The 15141-nt window shown below is 45.5% G+C and overlaps 1 protein-coding gene across 1 annotated transcript; it reads left to right on the top strand.

Moving 5' to 3' along the window:
• The first annotated feature begins 2836 nt into the window (after positions 1–2836).
• LOC123139212 (uncharacterized) lies at positions 2837–5388 on the top strand. Its single transcript, XM_044559010.1, has 3 exons — positions 2837–3237; positions 3820–4114; positions 4284–5388. The coding sequence occupies exons 1-3, from the start codon at positions 2837–2839 to the stop codon at positions 4323–4325; spliced, it is 738 nt and encodes a 245-aa protein (XP_044414945.1). The 3' UTR covers positions 4326–5388.
• Positions 5389–15141: the final 9753 nt, after the last annotated feature.

Here is a 15141-nt window from a genome sequence, read left to right as displayed (position 1 = left end):
ACTCAATTACCTTGAAGTTCTAGCAGAATCATTCTGAGCTCACCCGCAAAAAAACAACCATTCTGAGCTCGAAGCATGATACGTCTCCAGCGTATCTACTTGTCCCAACGCTTTTGCTCTTGTTTTGGACTCTAATTTGCATGATTTGAATGAAACTAACCTAGAGTAATGCTGTTTTCAGCAGAACTACCATGGTGTTGTTTTGTGCAGAAATAAAAGTTCTCGGATTTGGACGAAACTTTTTGGAGAATTATTTTTGAATAAATTAGAAGTACTAGAAACAAGACCCATTGGAGGGCCCCCCAGCTATCCACTAGGCACCAGGGCACGCCACCCCCCTCTGGCGCGTCCTGGTGGGTAGTGGGGCTCACGAGACTCCACTGGCCCTAATTCCAACTCTATAAATTCCTATTTTGGAGAAAAAAATAGGAAAGGAAGTTCCATCGCGTTTTACGACACGGAGACACCGCCACCTCCTGGTCTTCATCGGGAGGCCAGATCTGGAGTCCATTCGGGGCTCCGGAGAGGGGGATATTTGGTCTTCTTCATCATCAACCATCCTCCATCAACAATTTCATGATGCTCACCGCCGGGAGTGAGTAATTTCTTCATAGGCTCGCTGGTCGGTGAGGAGTTGGATGAGATTCATCATGTAATCGAGTTAGTTTTGTTAGGGCTTGATCCCTAGTATCCACTATGTTCTGAGATTGATGTTGATATGACTTTGCTATGCTTAATTCTTGTCACTAGGGCCCGAGTGCCATGATTTCAGACCTCAACCATTTATGTTATCACCATTATATCTATGTTCTTGATCTGATCTTGCTAGTCATATGCACCTGTTACGTGTTGTGATCCGTAAACCCCAAGGATACTTTTCGGTGATGATCGTAGTTTGAGAGTTCATGTATTCACTATGTGCTAATGCTTTGTTCTGGTTCTTTATTAAGCAAGTTCTTTTCCATAAGGATGATGACTATTTACGAAATACATGCCTACATTAGATTGACGAATTGGAGCTAGTTTTGTACCGCCCTAGGTTATGATTGTTATATGATGAATATCATCCAACAAAATCAGTGATCCAATGCCTACGAGCTTTTCACATATTGTTCTTGCTAAGTTACTATTGCTATTGCTATGGTTTCAACTACTACAAAACTATTACTGCTGTTACCGTTACCACTGCTATTGTTACTCCTACTATCAAACTATCATACTACTGTGCTACTGATCACTTTGCTGCAGATATTTAATCTCCAGGTGTGGCTGAATTCACACTCAACTGCTAATACTTTCAAATATTCTTTGTCTCCCCTTTTGTCGAATCTATAAATTTGGGTTGAATACTCTACTCTCGAAAACTGTTGCGATCCCCTTTACTTGTGGGTTATCAAGACCTTTTTCTTGTGCCGTTGCCAGGGAGCATAACTATATTTGTTGAGTCACTTGAGATTTATATCTATTGATCAATATGAAGAATCTAAAAGATACCAGAACCAAGATCGTTTCCTCTAAGACGAGGGGAGGTGAGGAATTGCCATCTACCTCTGCACTTGATTCACCTTCTGTTTTCAATAGACTTGCAACACCACCACATGCCATTAATCCTGATATGTCGCAAGTTATTGATGATGCTACTTCTGCTATGAATGATGCTTATGATGATGCCAGCACCTTGTTTGATAAGACTGTGCCACTAGATGAATTTTTTGATGAACAACTTGCTAGAGCTAAAAATATTGAGAATGCTGAAACTAATGAAATTACTGAAACTGATGAAGTCTTTGAAACTAAGAATTATGAAACACCTATTAGACCTAGCTCTCCTAGATATGAATTGCCTAAAATACCTTAGGCTTATGTTATGGATGGAGAGGTAGCTAGAGACTTTCTTGCTTGTAAGGATAGAGATGATCTTAGTGAGTTATTATGCAAGTTGAAATAAAAATCTTTGAATTCTAGAATGAAATGTGATTCTAAGTTTTCTACTTCACCTATCTTTATTACTGATAAGGATTATGAATTCTCTGTCGACCCAGAGTTAATTACTTTGATTGAATCTGATCCTTTCCATGGCTATGAAACTAAAACTGTTGTGGCACATCTTACTAAACTAAATGATATAGCTACCCTATTTGCTCATGATAAGAAAATTCACTACTATTAAATTCTTAAGTTGTTTCCTTTCTCTTTAAAGTGTGATGCTAAGATATGGTACAATACTCTTGCTCCTGGTTGTGTGCATTGTCCTTGTTGACACCAAATTTTGGCATGGTCAAAAGCATAATTAAGAAGATCTCAAATGGAAAAGTGCTCAATGTGATAAGTTTCATATCGTCAAAATGAGAAACTTTGATATTTGGGCCATAGCCATCCGGTCTCATCTCTAAGGCCGAAGTTATGTTCGAAGTACTGAGATTTTGTATCCAGAACACTATTAGGATTATTACGCTCTCAAGACTGCCTCTTATGGAAAAATGATCTACAGGAATTGTCTTCGTCTCGTCGAAACGATCGATTTTGATATAAAAATCATCCCAATACGAGTTCGTATGCAAAAGTTAGAGCTATCGGAATACAACCCTGTCAGGAGGCGAAATATGGCGCCCCCCACCAGACGCCATGTGTGATGGGTAGCGCGAGCAAATAGATGTATTGCGTGAGCTATTCTATACTACTATTAAATAAACAAACATGTTCATCTCTAAACGCACCCAGAAACATGTACAAAGGACAGCTCAGACAAAATACCACCTCACGATTAGATCCACCTAATTACATCTAACCGTCCACATAAAAAGTAATCCTCTCCTGTGTATGTTTAGCAATTTACATGAGCGGACAAAACTCTGCCATCTGCGCATCCTATCTGGTCCTCTGGTCAACGAAAAAAATCAGCACCCCACCTCCCACGCACGACTCGCGGAACCACCCACGCCGCCGGCCGCCGAGCCCTCACTCGGACGCCCACCCTGCCACCAGCCGTCGCTGCTCCTCGCACCCTCCCACGGTGGCGCTGCCCCCCGGCTCCTTGCGGCCCGTCACGCCCCCGCGCGGCCTCCCTCTGCAGCGCCCCAGCCCCGTGCCGCCCACCACGTCCCAGGGCGGTGTCCCTCGGCGGCTCCCCCGCCCCCGTGCCACCTGCAGCGCCGCAGCGCGCCCTCCCTCGACGGCGCCCCCGGCCAGCACGCCCTTCCTTGGCGGCGTCCATCTAGAGATCCACCACCGAGTCAAGTACCACTTCTTTTTTTTTCTTTCTGTTACCTAGTCAACAATTTTCTTAAGAACAATCGTACATTGCAAATCAGTATAAATCATTGTTGTACATGTCAAATGCATGGTCTTTTGTAGTAAGAAATCAAAGACGGAGAGATGTTCATTTTTATTTGTACAAGAGACCATTCAAAATTTATTCTTTGGCTATCGTTTGTCCTGAGTGGCTCTCTGTGTGTTGTTTATTTTGTGAGTGAAAAGAGCAGGTCAGGTTCCTGATAACTTCGGTAATGTTTCTGGGTCAGAACTTAAGGTAGAGGTGATGGAAGAGAGGCTATTACAAGACTTGACTCGTGAAGTTTGTTCTGTGCTTTGGGTTTTAGCATTACCTAGTTTGAGAGTAGACTTCCATCTTTGGAACAACTTGGAACTGTCAACCGGATTGATTCTTCTCTTAAAAGTCTGGAATCATTTGCTTCCAGCTCTCTTATTGGGTACTAGAAAAATTTCTTGCCACATATGTGTGTATACCTTAGTTCTTAAATTTCATCGAGCAGCACCTTAACAGATGAACAAAGACTGACTGCTACTATTTATTTACAGATTTCTTATGCTTAATGTTGACATTACCCTAACTGCTTTGAGAATAACTATTGAAGTGTTCACTTGGACAGATAGTGAAGAAGTGACTAAAGTAATACCCTTTTATGGTGCATTGATTCACCTTGCTGTTGCAACAAACCAGGCTGAGCTGAGGCAGTTTGTTAGAAAGGATATATTTTCGTCTATAACACAGGGCTTTTCTGTTGAGTTGAATGTCGTTGTTAGTGCGGAGCTTATTGGACTTTGTCGAGGAATATATCTATATCTGTCAGACAAAGATCGTGCACCTAAACAGGTATTTTTTCTGAGATCATGACAAAGTATATCTGTATTTGGAAATTATGTACTTTGTGGTTATATCAACGCACTGAATTATTATGCCAAAAATACGTTGTGAATTTGTTGTCCCAGACTGTTGTCAGTACCACTCAAACTCATTGTATTGATACTTTTTCATTTTTCAGTTTGGCTCTGGAGGCTTTGGTCATGCACAGTTCAGAAAGTAAAACAAGAACACAAGTTCATCACTGATCTATTTTTACACTAGTAAGATATGCATACCATTTGCAGTGAAAAAGTGTTTAACTATTTTTATCCTGGACAATGAATTTGACTTCATCTCCAGATGTGACCAAATCTTTTTAGGCTGACAAGTATCACTGGAACTGGTAAGTATCACTAAAGGCTTGATTCAGCAACACGTGATATGTTCCCCTCACCAGTTACCATCTCAGTTGTCTTCCTCACCTCTGTTATCCCATCGACACGGCCGACATCTCTACCACGGTGAGGCACTCCACCTCGACATTTATCGCCTCTCACCTCCACCAGTAGCCTCCCTATGTTGCAGCTATGTCTTCTGCTCCTCAGTTTTGCTTCATCATGCGTTCTCTATGTAATGGAAATTATGAACATTTTTCCCCCTCATTATGAGCACTTTTTTCCTCATTATGAACACTCTCGTGAGTTTGGCATGAATGTGTGATTCAATGCAGCAAAAGTAAACCCCAATTAAAATTCAAAAAAAGTAAACCCCAATTAGCCTTAGATGGAAAGTAGATACATGGATTGGAAAACTCATGCCAAGTAATGATTTGAGCTTTGCTTGTCTGAGCCAGTAAACTTACTAGTCTAACTGGAATTAAACAGTGCTTACTACCAAATTAAGTCAATCGTGGAGGTCATGTCGTTCGTTCTAAGCCAACAGGTGCAATTTTGTTCAAATTGAATTTATGATTTGTGAGATACGACCAAAATACTAAAGGTGAACCCAAGTTTCGAATTAGAGCAAATAACTATTGAGCCCCCTTTTCAGCAATTTGGAGACGGAGTTGCAGTCTGCTTGTAATATGGAAGTTGAAAAAAATCTGTAATCTTCAATGTTATGGTTTGGTATGATGGATGCCTTGCTTTATTTAAAGATGCTATGGAGGATTACACGGAAAATACTTTGCTTAATTTCTCTATTTTGCTTGTGTTCTTACTATTATTTTGGTTTCTGGATCACGACTTGTAAGTTGAGTCGCCTTCTTGGCCATCTACTAATAAAAAAATACAGGTTTGAAAAGAGACCCATAATTTTTTTTATGTAAGAAACATCAAGCAGAACCTTATTTCTGTAATTTATTCTCCACAAGTTTGTTCTGAATCATTTGTACATAACTGAACTGTATGCTTATTAGTTAGTTGTGACATAAGTAATTCAGTTCTGGTACAATCTTAATACATGTAGGGTGTTGTAGGGTGGAACCCTAAGTGAAGATCTTTCACGAATTGGAGGGGGAATCCCCAAGAACAAGATGAACACAAGAGAGAAAACAAGAGGAACACTCAAGAACGAGTCCAATCACACATTCACTAGACCGACAATCACACAAGATCCACAAGGTACATGAACAATCAATGGGAAACAAGATACATGGTAGAGTTCATCCCAAATCCTATGAAGGAGATGAGGCTTGATGATCTAGGTAGATCCTTCCCTCAAGGGGGGCTTGAATCCCTAGGGATCTTCTCCAATGGAGGTCTTGCACCCCAATGGAGTCTTCTCTCTCAAGAGGAATCCCACAAGGGGAGGTACATGAGCTAAGCTTTATGATTTGTGTCTATTCTTTGCTATCCCTCTAATGAGCTAGGTGGGGGTACTTATAGTCTAGGGGCGAAATATGAGAGGGAGAGGGTTACAAGGGCAAAAACCGCAACTTGCACCCATGCATTCATGGAGTGATCTGGGCACCCGGTGCAAAGAGGACCGGGCACCCGGAGGTGGTGCGGCTGTAGGTGGCCGGGCACCCAGGGCCGAAGGGCCGGGCACCCGGGCTGGACAGGGCCGGCTGTAGATGGCCCGGGCACCCGGGCTGGACAGGGCCGGCTGTAGATGGGCCGGGCACCCGGGGGCGCGCCAGGCGGCTGGGGGCATGGGCCGGGCACCCGAGGAAGCAAGGCCCAGGCACCCGGGGTGGAAGGCAGCAGCTCCAGCGAGAGGGGCCGGGCACCCGGGTCCTCCTGGCCGGGCACCCGGGGCGGCCAGGCCCAGCACAGCCGACGGCCGGGCACCCGGGTTGTCCAGTGGCTCCACTCCTTCTTGCCCATCTTCCTTCTCCTTCCTCCATGTGTCTCCGGGTGAACTTGGTGTTTCCCTCCGTGCTTCCTCGTGACGATCTCCCAAGTACCTAAGAATGCACAACGTCTCGGATTGAGGTAGGATCCGATTCATATGCGATTCCAAACGAGACTCGAAGAGGAAAGAAGTGACCTCGTTGTCGATGTTGCGTGCACGTGCTCTTGTCATCGGTCCTCTCGGTGCTTGCGATGGTGATGGCGTGTCCATGTGGATGGACGAGGGATGCTCCGCATCATCTCCCCCCCCCCTTGGGAGAGATCCGTCCACGGATCGTGATCTTCATCACCATGGGAAAGAGATGGCGTCGCCGTGTAGAAGTGGACAACCACCAAGCACTCATCATCGTCAAGCTCGAAATGGTCACTCTCTGATGTCGCACCGTCTTGTGATTCCTTCAAAATTAGCAATTAGAACAAACACTTCGAAAAACAAATATGGTTAGCGTTAGAGCAAAACCAAGCATTCGAGAGGTGATTCACCAAACAAGTGTTGTCATCAAGCATAGCATATGGTGTGACAAGGGGGTGTGGCATGGCATGTAAGCACATAAATTGAGCACAATCAAGGACATCATGGAAACAAGTAGACTTAACCTCTCTATGTGGTGGTGGCTCACTCACTCCCTCAAGGTAGGTGCACTCAATGTCACATATGGTGGAGTCACTCAAATCACTCAAGTGGTGGTGGTGGTGGCTCTCCTCGCATGGGAATTGGGACAACTCGTCATATATGGGGCTAGTGGTGAAGTCACTCTCACTCTCAATATGGTGCCACAAGTCACTCAAGTCATCATACATCGTCGTGGTCGAAGGGAAAATCCCATGCTCACCCATCTCGTCGTCGTCATCGTGGATGAAGGCCGAAGATGGCACACCATCGCTCTCCTCCATGACTGAAGGGAAAATCCCATGCTCGATCATCTCATCACCGTCGCCGTGGAGGAAGGCCGAAGTAGGCGTACTCGTCGGAGGTAGGCGAAGATGCCATACGTCCAAAGGCAAAGATGCCTTGATGACACTTGGCGAAGATGCCGAAGTGGTCGTAGCTCCGTCTTGGTGGTGCTTGTCTCGCAGTCTTCTCTTGTGCTCACGAAGTTTGGCCATAGCTTGATGTAGAGCTTTTTGGGACTTGTAGGTGTACGCATCGCGAGCATCTTCATCTTGATGGTGTTGTAGTGCTTGAGCTCGATGATGTTCCGAAGATTGGCCACTTGAGCGTCGCTGCCTTGAAGATGACAAAGGGGAAGAAGACTTGTAGTTGGCCATCATGTCTCGTACTCGATCCCTTTGTTCGGCCAACTTGGTGTCGAGGTAGTCCCTTATACTTGCTTCGTTTTGGCGAATGTCGATGGCGAGTCGCTCAATGCCTTGCATTGCTCATTGTAGTCCGAAGATGGACGTTTTGGTGATGTAGTTGTTCGCGTTGTCGTTGTCGTGGAAGACCGGAGATGAAATGCCTTGCCTATCCATCACAAGACTCGAGTAGAGGTGAGTAGGAAATGAGATAAACAATACCAAGTTACCTTTTCCCAAAGTTGAAGATCTATCCCGTTTCACTCAATGTGAGATGAAACAATAGTGGAATTGGTACCGGACTTGTTCGCTCACACCTATCAAGTAAAGCTTATAGTGGAGCTCGGTGAGGATAGTGGCACAAAAATTTGATGCAAATGTTAGCAAGAGTCAATAATGTTGGAAAAGATTCACAAATTCGCAAGTGAAACAAGTAGACCAATAGCAATATGTGGCACACGAAACACACACACGGATAGATAAATGGGGTCGTGCAACCAAGGAATGAGCACAAATGTGGAATCCACAGAAAACGCTCGTGTTGCACAACTCAAGAGAGATGCTAGCACGATTGCTCAATAGGCGGATACGACACTTGTGCAGAACCTATAAGATGCAAGATGTATGAGCTTTCTATCCCAAGTATGCTATGTGTATGATGTTCCCGGTGTTTCGCACACGATGATCCAAGATGATCGGATATGACAATCTTATGTGCAATGTGGTATGATGCTATGGCTCTTGCTCACAAGCTCTTTGCTCTCTTTTTGCTTAAAAGCTTATTCCTTTTTTTATATGGCCACTTACGCAAAATGCACAAACCAAGATAGCAATTGTGTATATGCGGGAACGATCTTGTGACACAAGGGATGATATGATGATACCTCGATGATACCAATATGATATGGTATGTATGCAATGGAAGGTATGGATCACTAATGTGCACAAGTAACGTTGCCGGCAATACTCAAATGGCTAGTCTCGATAGGAAAGTGACGCAAAATGGGCTAAGGGGTTAACAATGTAATGGCAAGAATGTACAATGATAGGATACCACAATACCAAGGTGATATGGAGGTTACCGTTCTTGCTTACGGTTAGGTTGTCAAAATGGTGAAGTGGTCAATGTCAATGACGACCTCGTGGCGATGATGAGTGACGGTGTTCTTGATGTAGATACCAAGATGATGTAGACCCGTCCCTAAGTAGCCGAAACACCTTAGGAAACGGTAAAAAACCGCGAACTCAAAATCTCAAGGAAAATGTCAAATGGTGGTAGCGGAATGCGTTGGTGGTTCCGGAGTTAGCAATGCGGAAGTGGTGGTGGTTGTTGATGACGAAGCAGCCGTCCCTAAGTAGCCGAAACACCTTAGGAGACTCAAGTCACCACTCAAGCAACCACAAATGCTATATGGATCAAAAATGGGTTAGGTTGCGGAAAGTTATGGTGGTTTTGCGGATGATATGGTGGATGGCCGAGGCAAAGATGCCAAAATGCCAAATTCTTGATGGAGTCAAATGGTGTTGAAAACTATCTATATGGACGGGGGATGTCAATAGCTACTCAACGAGGTAAAGAATGTCAAAAACGGACTTCGGGAGCAAAAGTTATGGCCGAAACGGTGTTGGTCGGTGAGCTGATTCGGGGAGGTGCGGGTGCCCGGGGGTGGAAGGTGCGGGCACCCGGGGTGGTCAGCGAGGTTGGGCTGAAGAAGAGGCCCGGGGGTCCGGGTGCCCGGGGGCAAGAGGTGCGGGCACCCGGGGTGGTCCGGGGCAAACAGCCCGGGGTGCGGGTTGCTACCTCTTGAGCACTGCGTTGGATTTCCCCGAAGAGGAGAGGATGATGCAGCAAAGTAGCGTAAGTATTTCCCTCAGTTTTTGAGAACCAAGGTATCAATCCAGTAGGAGACCACGCACAAGTCCCTTGTACCTACACAAAACGATAGCTACTTGCAACCAACGCGATTGGGTTGTCAATCCCTTCACGGTCTCTTACGAGGGTGAGATCTTATAGAGATGATAAATAATATTTTTGGTATTTTTGATAGATAGATAGATGCAAAGTAAAAAGTAAAAGCAAAGCAAGTAAATAAAGCGATAGAGATTGATACGATGGGAATAGACCCGGGGGACATAGGTTCCACTAGTGGCTTCTCTCAAGAGCATAAGTATTCTACGGTGGGTGAACAAATTACTGTTGAGCAATTGACAGAATTGAGCATAGTTATGAGTATATCTAGGCAATGATCATGTATATAGGCATCATGTCCAAGACAAGTAGATCGAAACGATTCTGCATCTACTACTATTACTCCACTCATCGACCGCTATCCAGCATGCATCTAGAGTATTAAGTAAAAACAGAGTAACGCCTGAAGCAAGATGACATGATGTAGAGGGATAAATTCATGCAATATGATAAAAACCCCATCTTGTTATCCTCGATGGCAACAGTACAATACGTGCCTTGCAACCCTTTCTGTCACTGGGTAAGGACACCGCAAGATTGAACCCAAAGCTAAGCACTTCTCCCATTGCAAGAACTACCAATCTAGTTGGCCAAACCAAAAAAGATAATTCGAAAAGACTTGCAAAGATAACTCAATCATACATAAAAGAATTCAGAGAAGAATCAAATATTTTCCATAGATAATACTGGATCATAAACCCACAATTCATCGGTCTCAACAAACACACCGCAAAAAGAAGAAGATTACATCAAATAGATCTCCACGAGAGAGGGGGAGAACATTGTATTGAGATCCAAAAAGAGAGAAGAAGCCATCTAGCTACTAGCTATGGACCTGAAGGTCTGAAGTAAACTACTCACACTTCATCGGAGGGGCTATGGTGTTGATGTAGAAGCCCTCTGTGGTGGATGCCCCCTCCGGCGGAGCTCCGAAACAGGCCCCAAGATGGGATCTCATGGATACAGAAGGTTGCAGTGGTGGAATTAGGTTTTTGGCTCCTTGTTCTGATCGTTTGGGGTACGTAGGTATATATAGGAGGAAGGAGTATGTCGGTGGAGCACCAGGGGACCACGAGGTAGGGGGGCGCGCCCAGGGGGGCACACCCTCCACCCTCGTGACCGCCTCTGGCACTTCTTGGAGTAGGGTCCAAGTCTCCTGGATCACGTTCGGTGAGAAAATCACGTTCCCGAATGTTTCATTCTGTTTGGACTCCGTTTGATATTCCGTTTCTTCAAAACACTGAAATAGGCAAAAAACAACAATTCTGGTCTGGGCCTCCGGTTAATAGGTTAGTCCCAAAAATAATATAAAAGTGGAAAATAAAGCCCAATATAGTCCAAAAGAGTAGATAAAGTAGCATGGAGCAATAAAAAATTATAGATACGTTGGAGACGTATCACGGGTGCCCGGGGGCTCGGGGTGCGGGCACCCGGGGTGGTCAGCGGAGATGCGCGGGGGGTCCGGGTGCCCGGGGTTTGAGGTCCGGGTGCCCGGGGGTGTCGGATTTGGCCGGAAAATCGTGGGAAAATGGGGGAAATTGGTGGATTTTGTGGAGGGAAAGGTGGAGATGAATGGGGGAATGCTATATCCACTTGAAACCAAGCAAATCCATGGATCAAATCCAACAAAATCTCATCAAACCAGCAAATCACAAAAAAAATTGGGGCTATTTTTGGTGGGGAATTTTCGAAATTGGGGAAGAACACACAAAATTAGGCTAGAAAACAAGATGGGGGCTCCAATTTCGTGAGAAACCATGGCTCATGATACCAAGATGTTGTAGGATGGAACCCTAAGTGAAGATCTTTCACGAATTGGAGGGGGAATCCCAAGAACAAGATGAACACAAGAGAGAAAACAAGAGGAACACTCAAGAACAAGTCCAATCACGCATTCATTAGACCAACAATCACACAAGATCCACAAGGTACATGAACAATCAAAGGGAAACAAGATACATGGTAGAGTTCATCCCAAATCCTATGAAGGAGATGAAGGCTTGATGATCTAGGTAGATCCTTCCCTCAAGGGGGCTTGAATCCCTAGGGATCTTCTCCAATGGAGGTCTTGCACTCCAATGGAGTCTTCTCTCTCAAGAGGAATCCCACAAGGGAACATGAGCTAAGCTCTATGATTTGTGTCTATTCTTTGCTATCCCTCTAATGAGCTAGGTGGGGGGTACTTATAGTCTAGGGGCGAAATATGAGAGGGAGAGGGTTACAAGGGCAAAAAACCCAACTTGCACGCATGCATTCATGGAGTGGTCCGGGCACCCGGTGCAAAGAGGCCCGGGCACCCGGGCTGGACAGGGCCGGCTATAGATGGCCCGGGCACCCGGGGCGCGCCAGGCGGCTGGGGGCATGGGCTGGGCACCCGGGGAAGCAAGGCCCGGGCACCCGGGGTGGAAGGCAGCTGCTCCAGCGGGAGGGGCCAGGCACCCAGAGCAGCCAGGCCCAGCACAGCCGACGGCCGGGCACCCGGGGATGCAGGGGCCGGGCACCCAGGGTGTCCAGTGGCTCCACTCCTTCGTGCCCATCTTCCTTCTCCTTCCTCCGTGTGTCTCCGGGTGAACTTGGTGTTTCCCTCCGTGCGTCCTCGTGACGATCTCCCAAGTACCTAAGAATGCACAACGTCTCCGATTGAGGTAGGATCCGATTCATATGCGATTCTGAACGAGACTCGAAGAGGAAAGAAGTGACCTCGTTGTCGATGTTGTGCGCACGTGCTCTTGTCACCGGTCCTCTCGGTGCTTGCGATGGTGATGGCGTGTCCATGTGGAAGGACGAGGGATGCTCCGCATCATAGGGGAGCCAAGTAGATATAAGAAGACAATGTTAAATTTATGGGCAAACTCAATCCGTCTTGACAAGGTACCAAGGTCGTTGAGCTGATCGATCCACTCTCAAGTCAGTGGGATGACCAGCTGGTGAGGCAAACTTTTATCTCAGAAGACGCTCGTGTGATCCTTAGCATCCCAATCTGCGAACACTATGAGGATCTCATAGCATGGCAACCTGACAGCAAGGGCCTGTTTACAGAGTTCACCTCGATCTGCTGCAGAATCAGAAGACTAGGCCACTGGGAGAGAGCTCGTCGGGTAACAGGGGGCAAGACAACTTATGGCGTGATATCTGGAAGTGTACTACCAAACCCTGAAGGAGGTTCTTCTAGCCCTGTTGAAAATGCCAAATGAAGTGAAGATGCGAGCTATTGCTCTTCTATGGGTCTGGTGGAGTGGGAGAAAGAAAGTGAATCACAAGTAAAAGTGCATGCCAGAGATGGAATTTCAATTTAATATCGCTAGGTGTGCTGAATGGAAAGAGTTCCTCGAGCCTAAACCTCCTGGTGTGCAGAAACATGTTTCTTCCTGGCTGAAACCCCCCACTGGTTTTATCAAACTGAACGTGGATGCAGTGTTCCGAGGCGAGTCAAAGGAGGGTCGGTGTGGCCTAATTGCTAGGGATGCTGATGGAGACATCCTTTGTGCTACAGCCGGCATCTAACAGCTTAGTCTGGCGCTTTGCAAGCTGAGGCTACGACCCTTCTACAGGCAATCCAATTTACCGAAATGCAAGTTATGGGGCGTGTGATTTTGGAAACTGATTCCCTGGGGCTACAACAATAAGTTACCTCTACATCATTAGACCGTTGCAAGCTGAGGCTACGACCCTTCTGCAGGCAATCCAATTTGCTGAAATGCAAGTTATGGGGCGTTTGATTTTGGGAACTGATTCCCTGGGCCTGCAACAATAAGTTACCTCTACATCATTAGACCTGTCTCTGTTGGGGGTGTTGTTCCGTGAAGCCAAATGTCCCCAGTTAGGTATCATAGAGGCCAAAGTCATGTGCTGCTCGAGAGCTTGTAAAAAATCACCACCAGCACATGTGCTGGCGAATCTTGGTAGCCAGAGTGCCTCTGTGAACCCGAGTTGTGACCGTCGATTGTGTTGGTCTGTCGTAAGTTTGGAATGCATGGTGTTTCAGTTCAACAAAAAAAGATACTGCCATAATCGTAGAGATGAATCAAGTATTTAATAGTCGTCCGTAGGATTGAGCAAGTGTTGCATAATTCAATTTTTTTGCTTACATGTGCTCACGACCTGTTGACCATGTGTAAATTCATCTTGAAAATCAGTTTGTTCAAAAAGTTTAGTTATAGTGGCCAGGCAGATTCTTCAATTGGTTCCTGGATCACAATGGTGACTCATTTAAAAAATACAACTTGAGTGACATGCTATTTTGTATTCATTTCATCTATATTTTTTTGAAAGAATTATTTTGAATTTGTAACATGTGAAATAACTTTCTCAACATTTTAGACGTGCGTTGCACGTGCAAGCTTACTAGTTGAACCTCGAAATGACCTCTGAAAAAACGTTCAACATGAAAGTTGTTCGTCTCGTTGAAACGGTCAAGATTGCTTTTGGACTCATTTCTATCCAAGGTCGCTTACCACCACAAAAATGACCCGCAAGGTGCAGCCAGTTTAAACCGAACAGTTTTGGAAAGTATGGACAAAACCAATCCTAATTTGACTAGGGTTTTGGACGTGAATCCAAGCCTTTTCCTTGCACGGGAAGTCCAGCCGCCTCTTATATACCTAAGGGGTGACGGCCGATTGAACAACACAGAATCGATCAATTCATCTACCACTTTTTATCTTTTATCTTTTCTCCTTAACCCTAGTTCTTCTTCTTCTCGTTCTTCGTTTGTTCTTCTCCATTGCAGGGCGGTGAACCTCGAGGCCCTAGGGGAGATCAGGTCAACCTAGGGCAACCCATAGCATCTATGCACCCTGACGGGGTCCCTCCCGGGCGTGTGAGGTTTCGGGTCCTCAAAAGCGCCCGCCGGATTGCCTGCGTACCGCGCTTCCGGCGGGTCTCCTTCGACGTTTGCTGCGGTGCATCACCCTCGGCGTCGAGGGTACACGGTGACGTGTTCGTGTGCGAACACACTTTTTGGCGACTCCGTTGGGGACGAAGCTTTGAACGGTCTCCAGCCCATTCTTGCTACGAAGAGATCGTCATCTAGGGTTTCAATCTACAAAGGTAATATGAATACCCAATTCCCTACTGTAGATGCAAATAATTCATATGGTGTTACTAGATCATTCAATGATTATACGGTATTGGCCAGCCCTAGTTTTTTCAATGCATCTAATTACGTGCATAGGCCGATCCAAAGTATTTTACATATTTCAACTTCTTATGATACTAATAACATACAACGTATGTATCCTAACTCTCATGCATCGGCAACCCCACAAATCCATATGCCGATGAACAACATGATGGGTTTGGTTAATCAATTTGAAACACCTTATGTTAAAATTTCCAATGGCATACAAGAAAGTGTTTCGCCCTTTTATTCATCGGCAACTAATTTGCAATATGTGAATCCAACCTTGCCGATGTATGGGAGAATTGGCCATACTGCT

The sequence above is a fragment of the Triticum aestivum genome, chromosome 6B (genome assembly GCF_018294505.1).
Source record: "Triticum aestivum cultivar Chinese Spring chromosome 6B, IWGSC CS RefSeq v2.1, whole genome shotgun sequence".
Taxonomy (NCBI): domain Eukaryota; kingdom Viridiplantae; phylum Streptophyta; class Magnoliopsida; order Poales; family Poaceae; genus Triticum; species Triticum aestivum.
This window is presented reverse-complemented; position numbering and strand designations above follow the sequence as displayed.

Excerpts from the sequence above, each read along its gene's own strand:
- LOC123139212 (XM_044559010.1), top strand. The coding sequence starts at position 2,837 with ATGAGCGGACAAAACTCTGCCATCTGCGCATCCTATCTGGTCCTCTGG. Across the intron at positions 3,238-3,819 it reads GAGATCCACCACCGAGTCAA|ATTTCTTATGCTTAATGTTG; the intron begins GTACCACTTCTT and ends ATTTATTTACAG. Across the intron at positions 4,115-4,283 it reads AAGATCGTGCACCTAAACAG|TTTGGCTCTGGAGGCTTTGG; the intron begins GTATTTTTTCTG and ends TTCATTTTTCAG.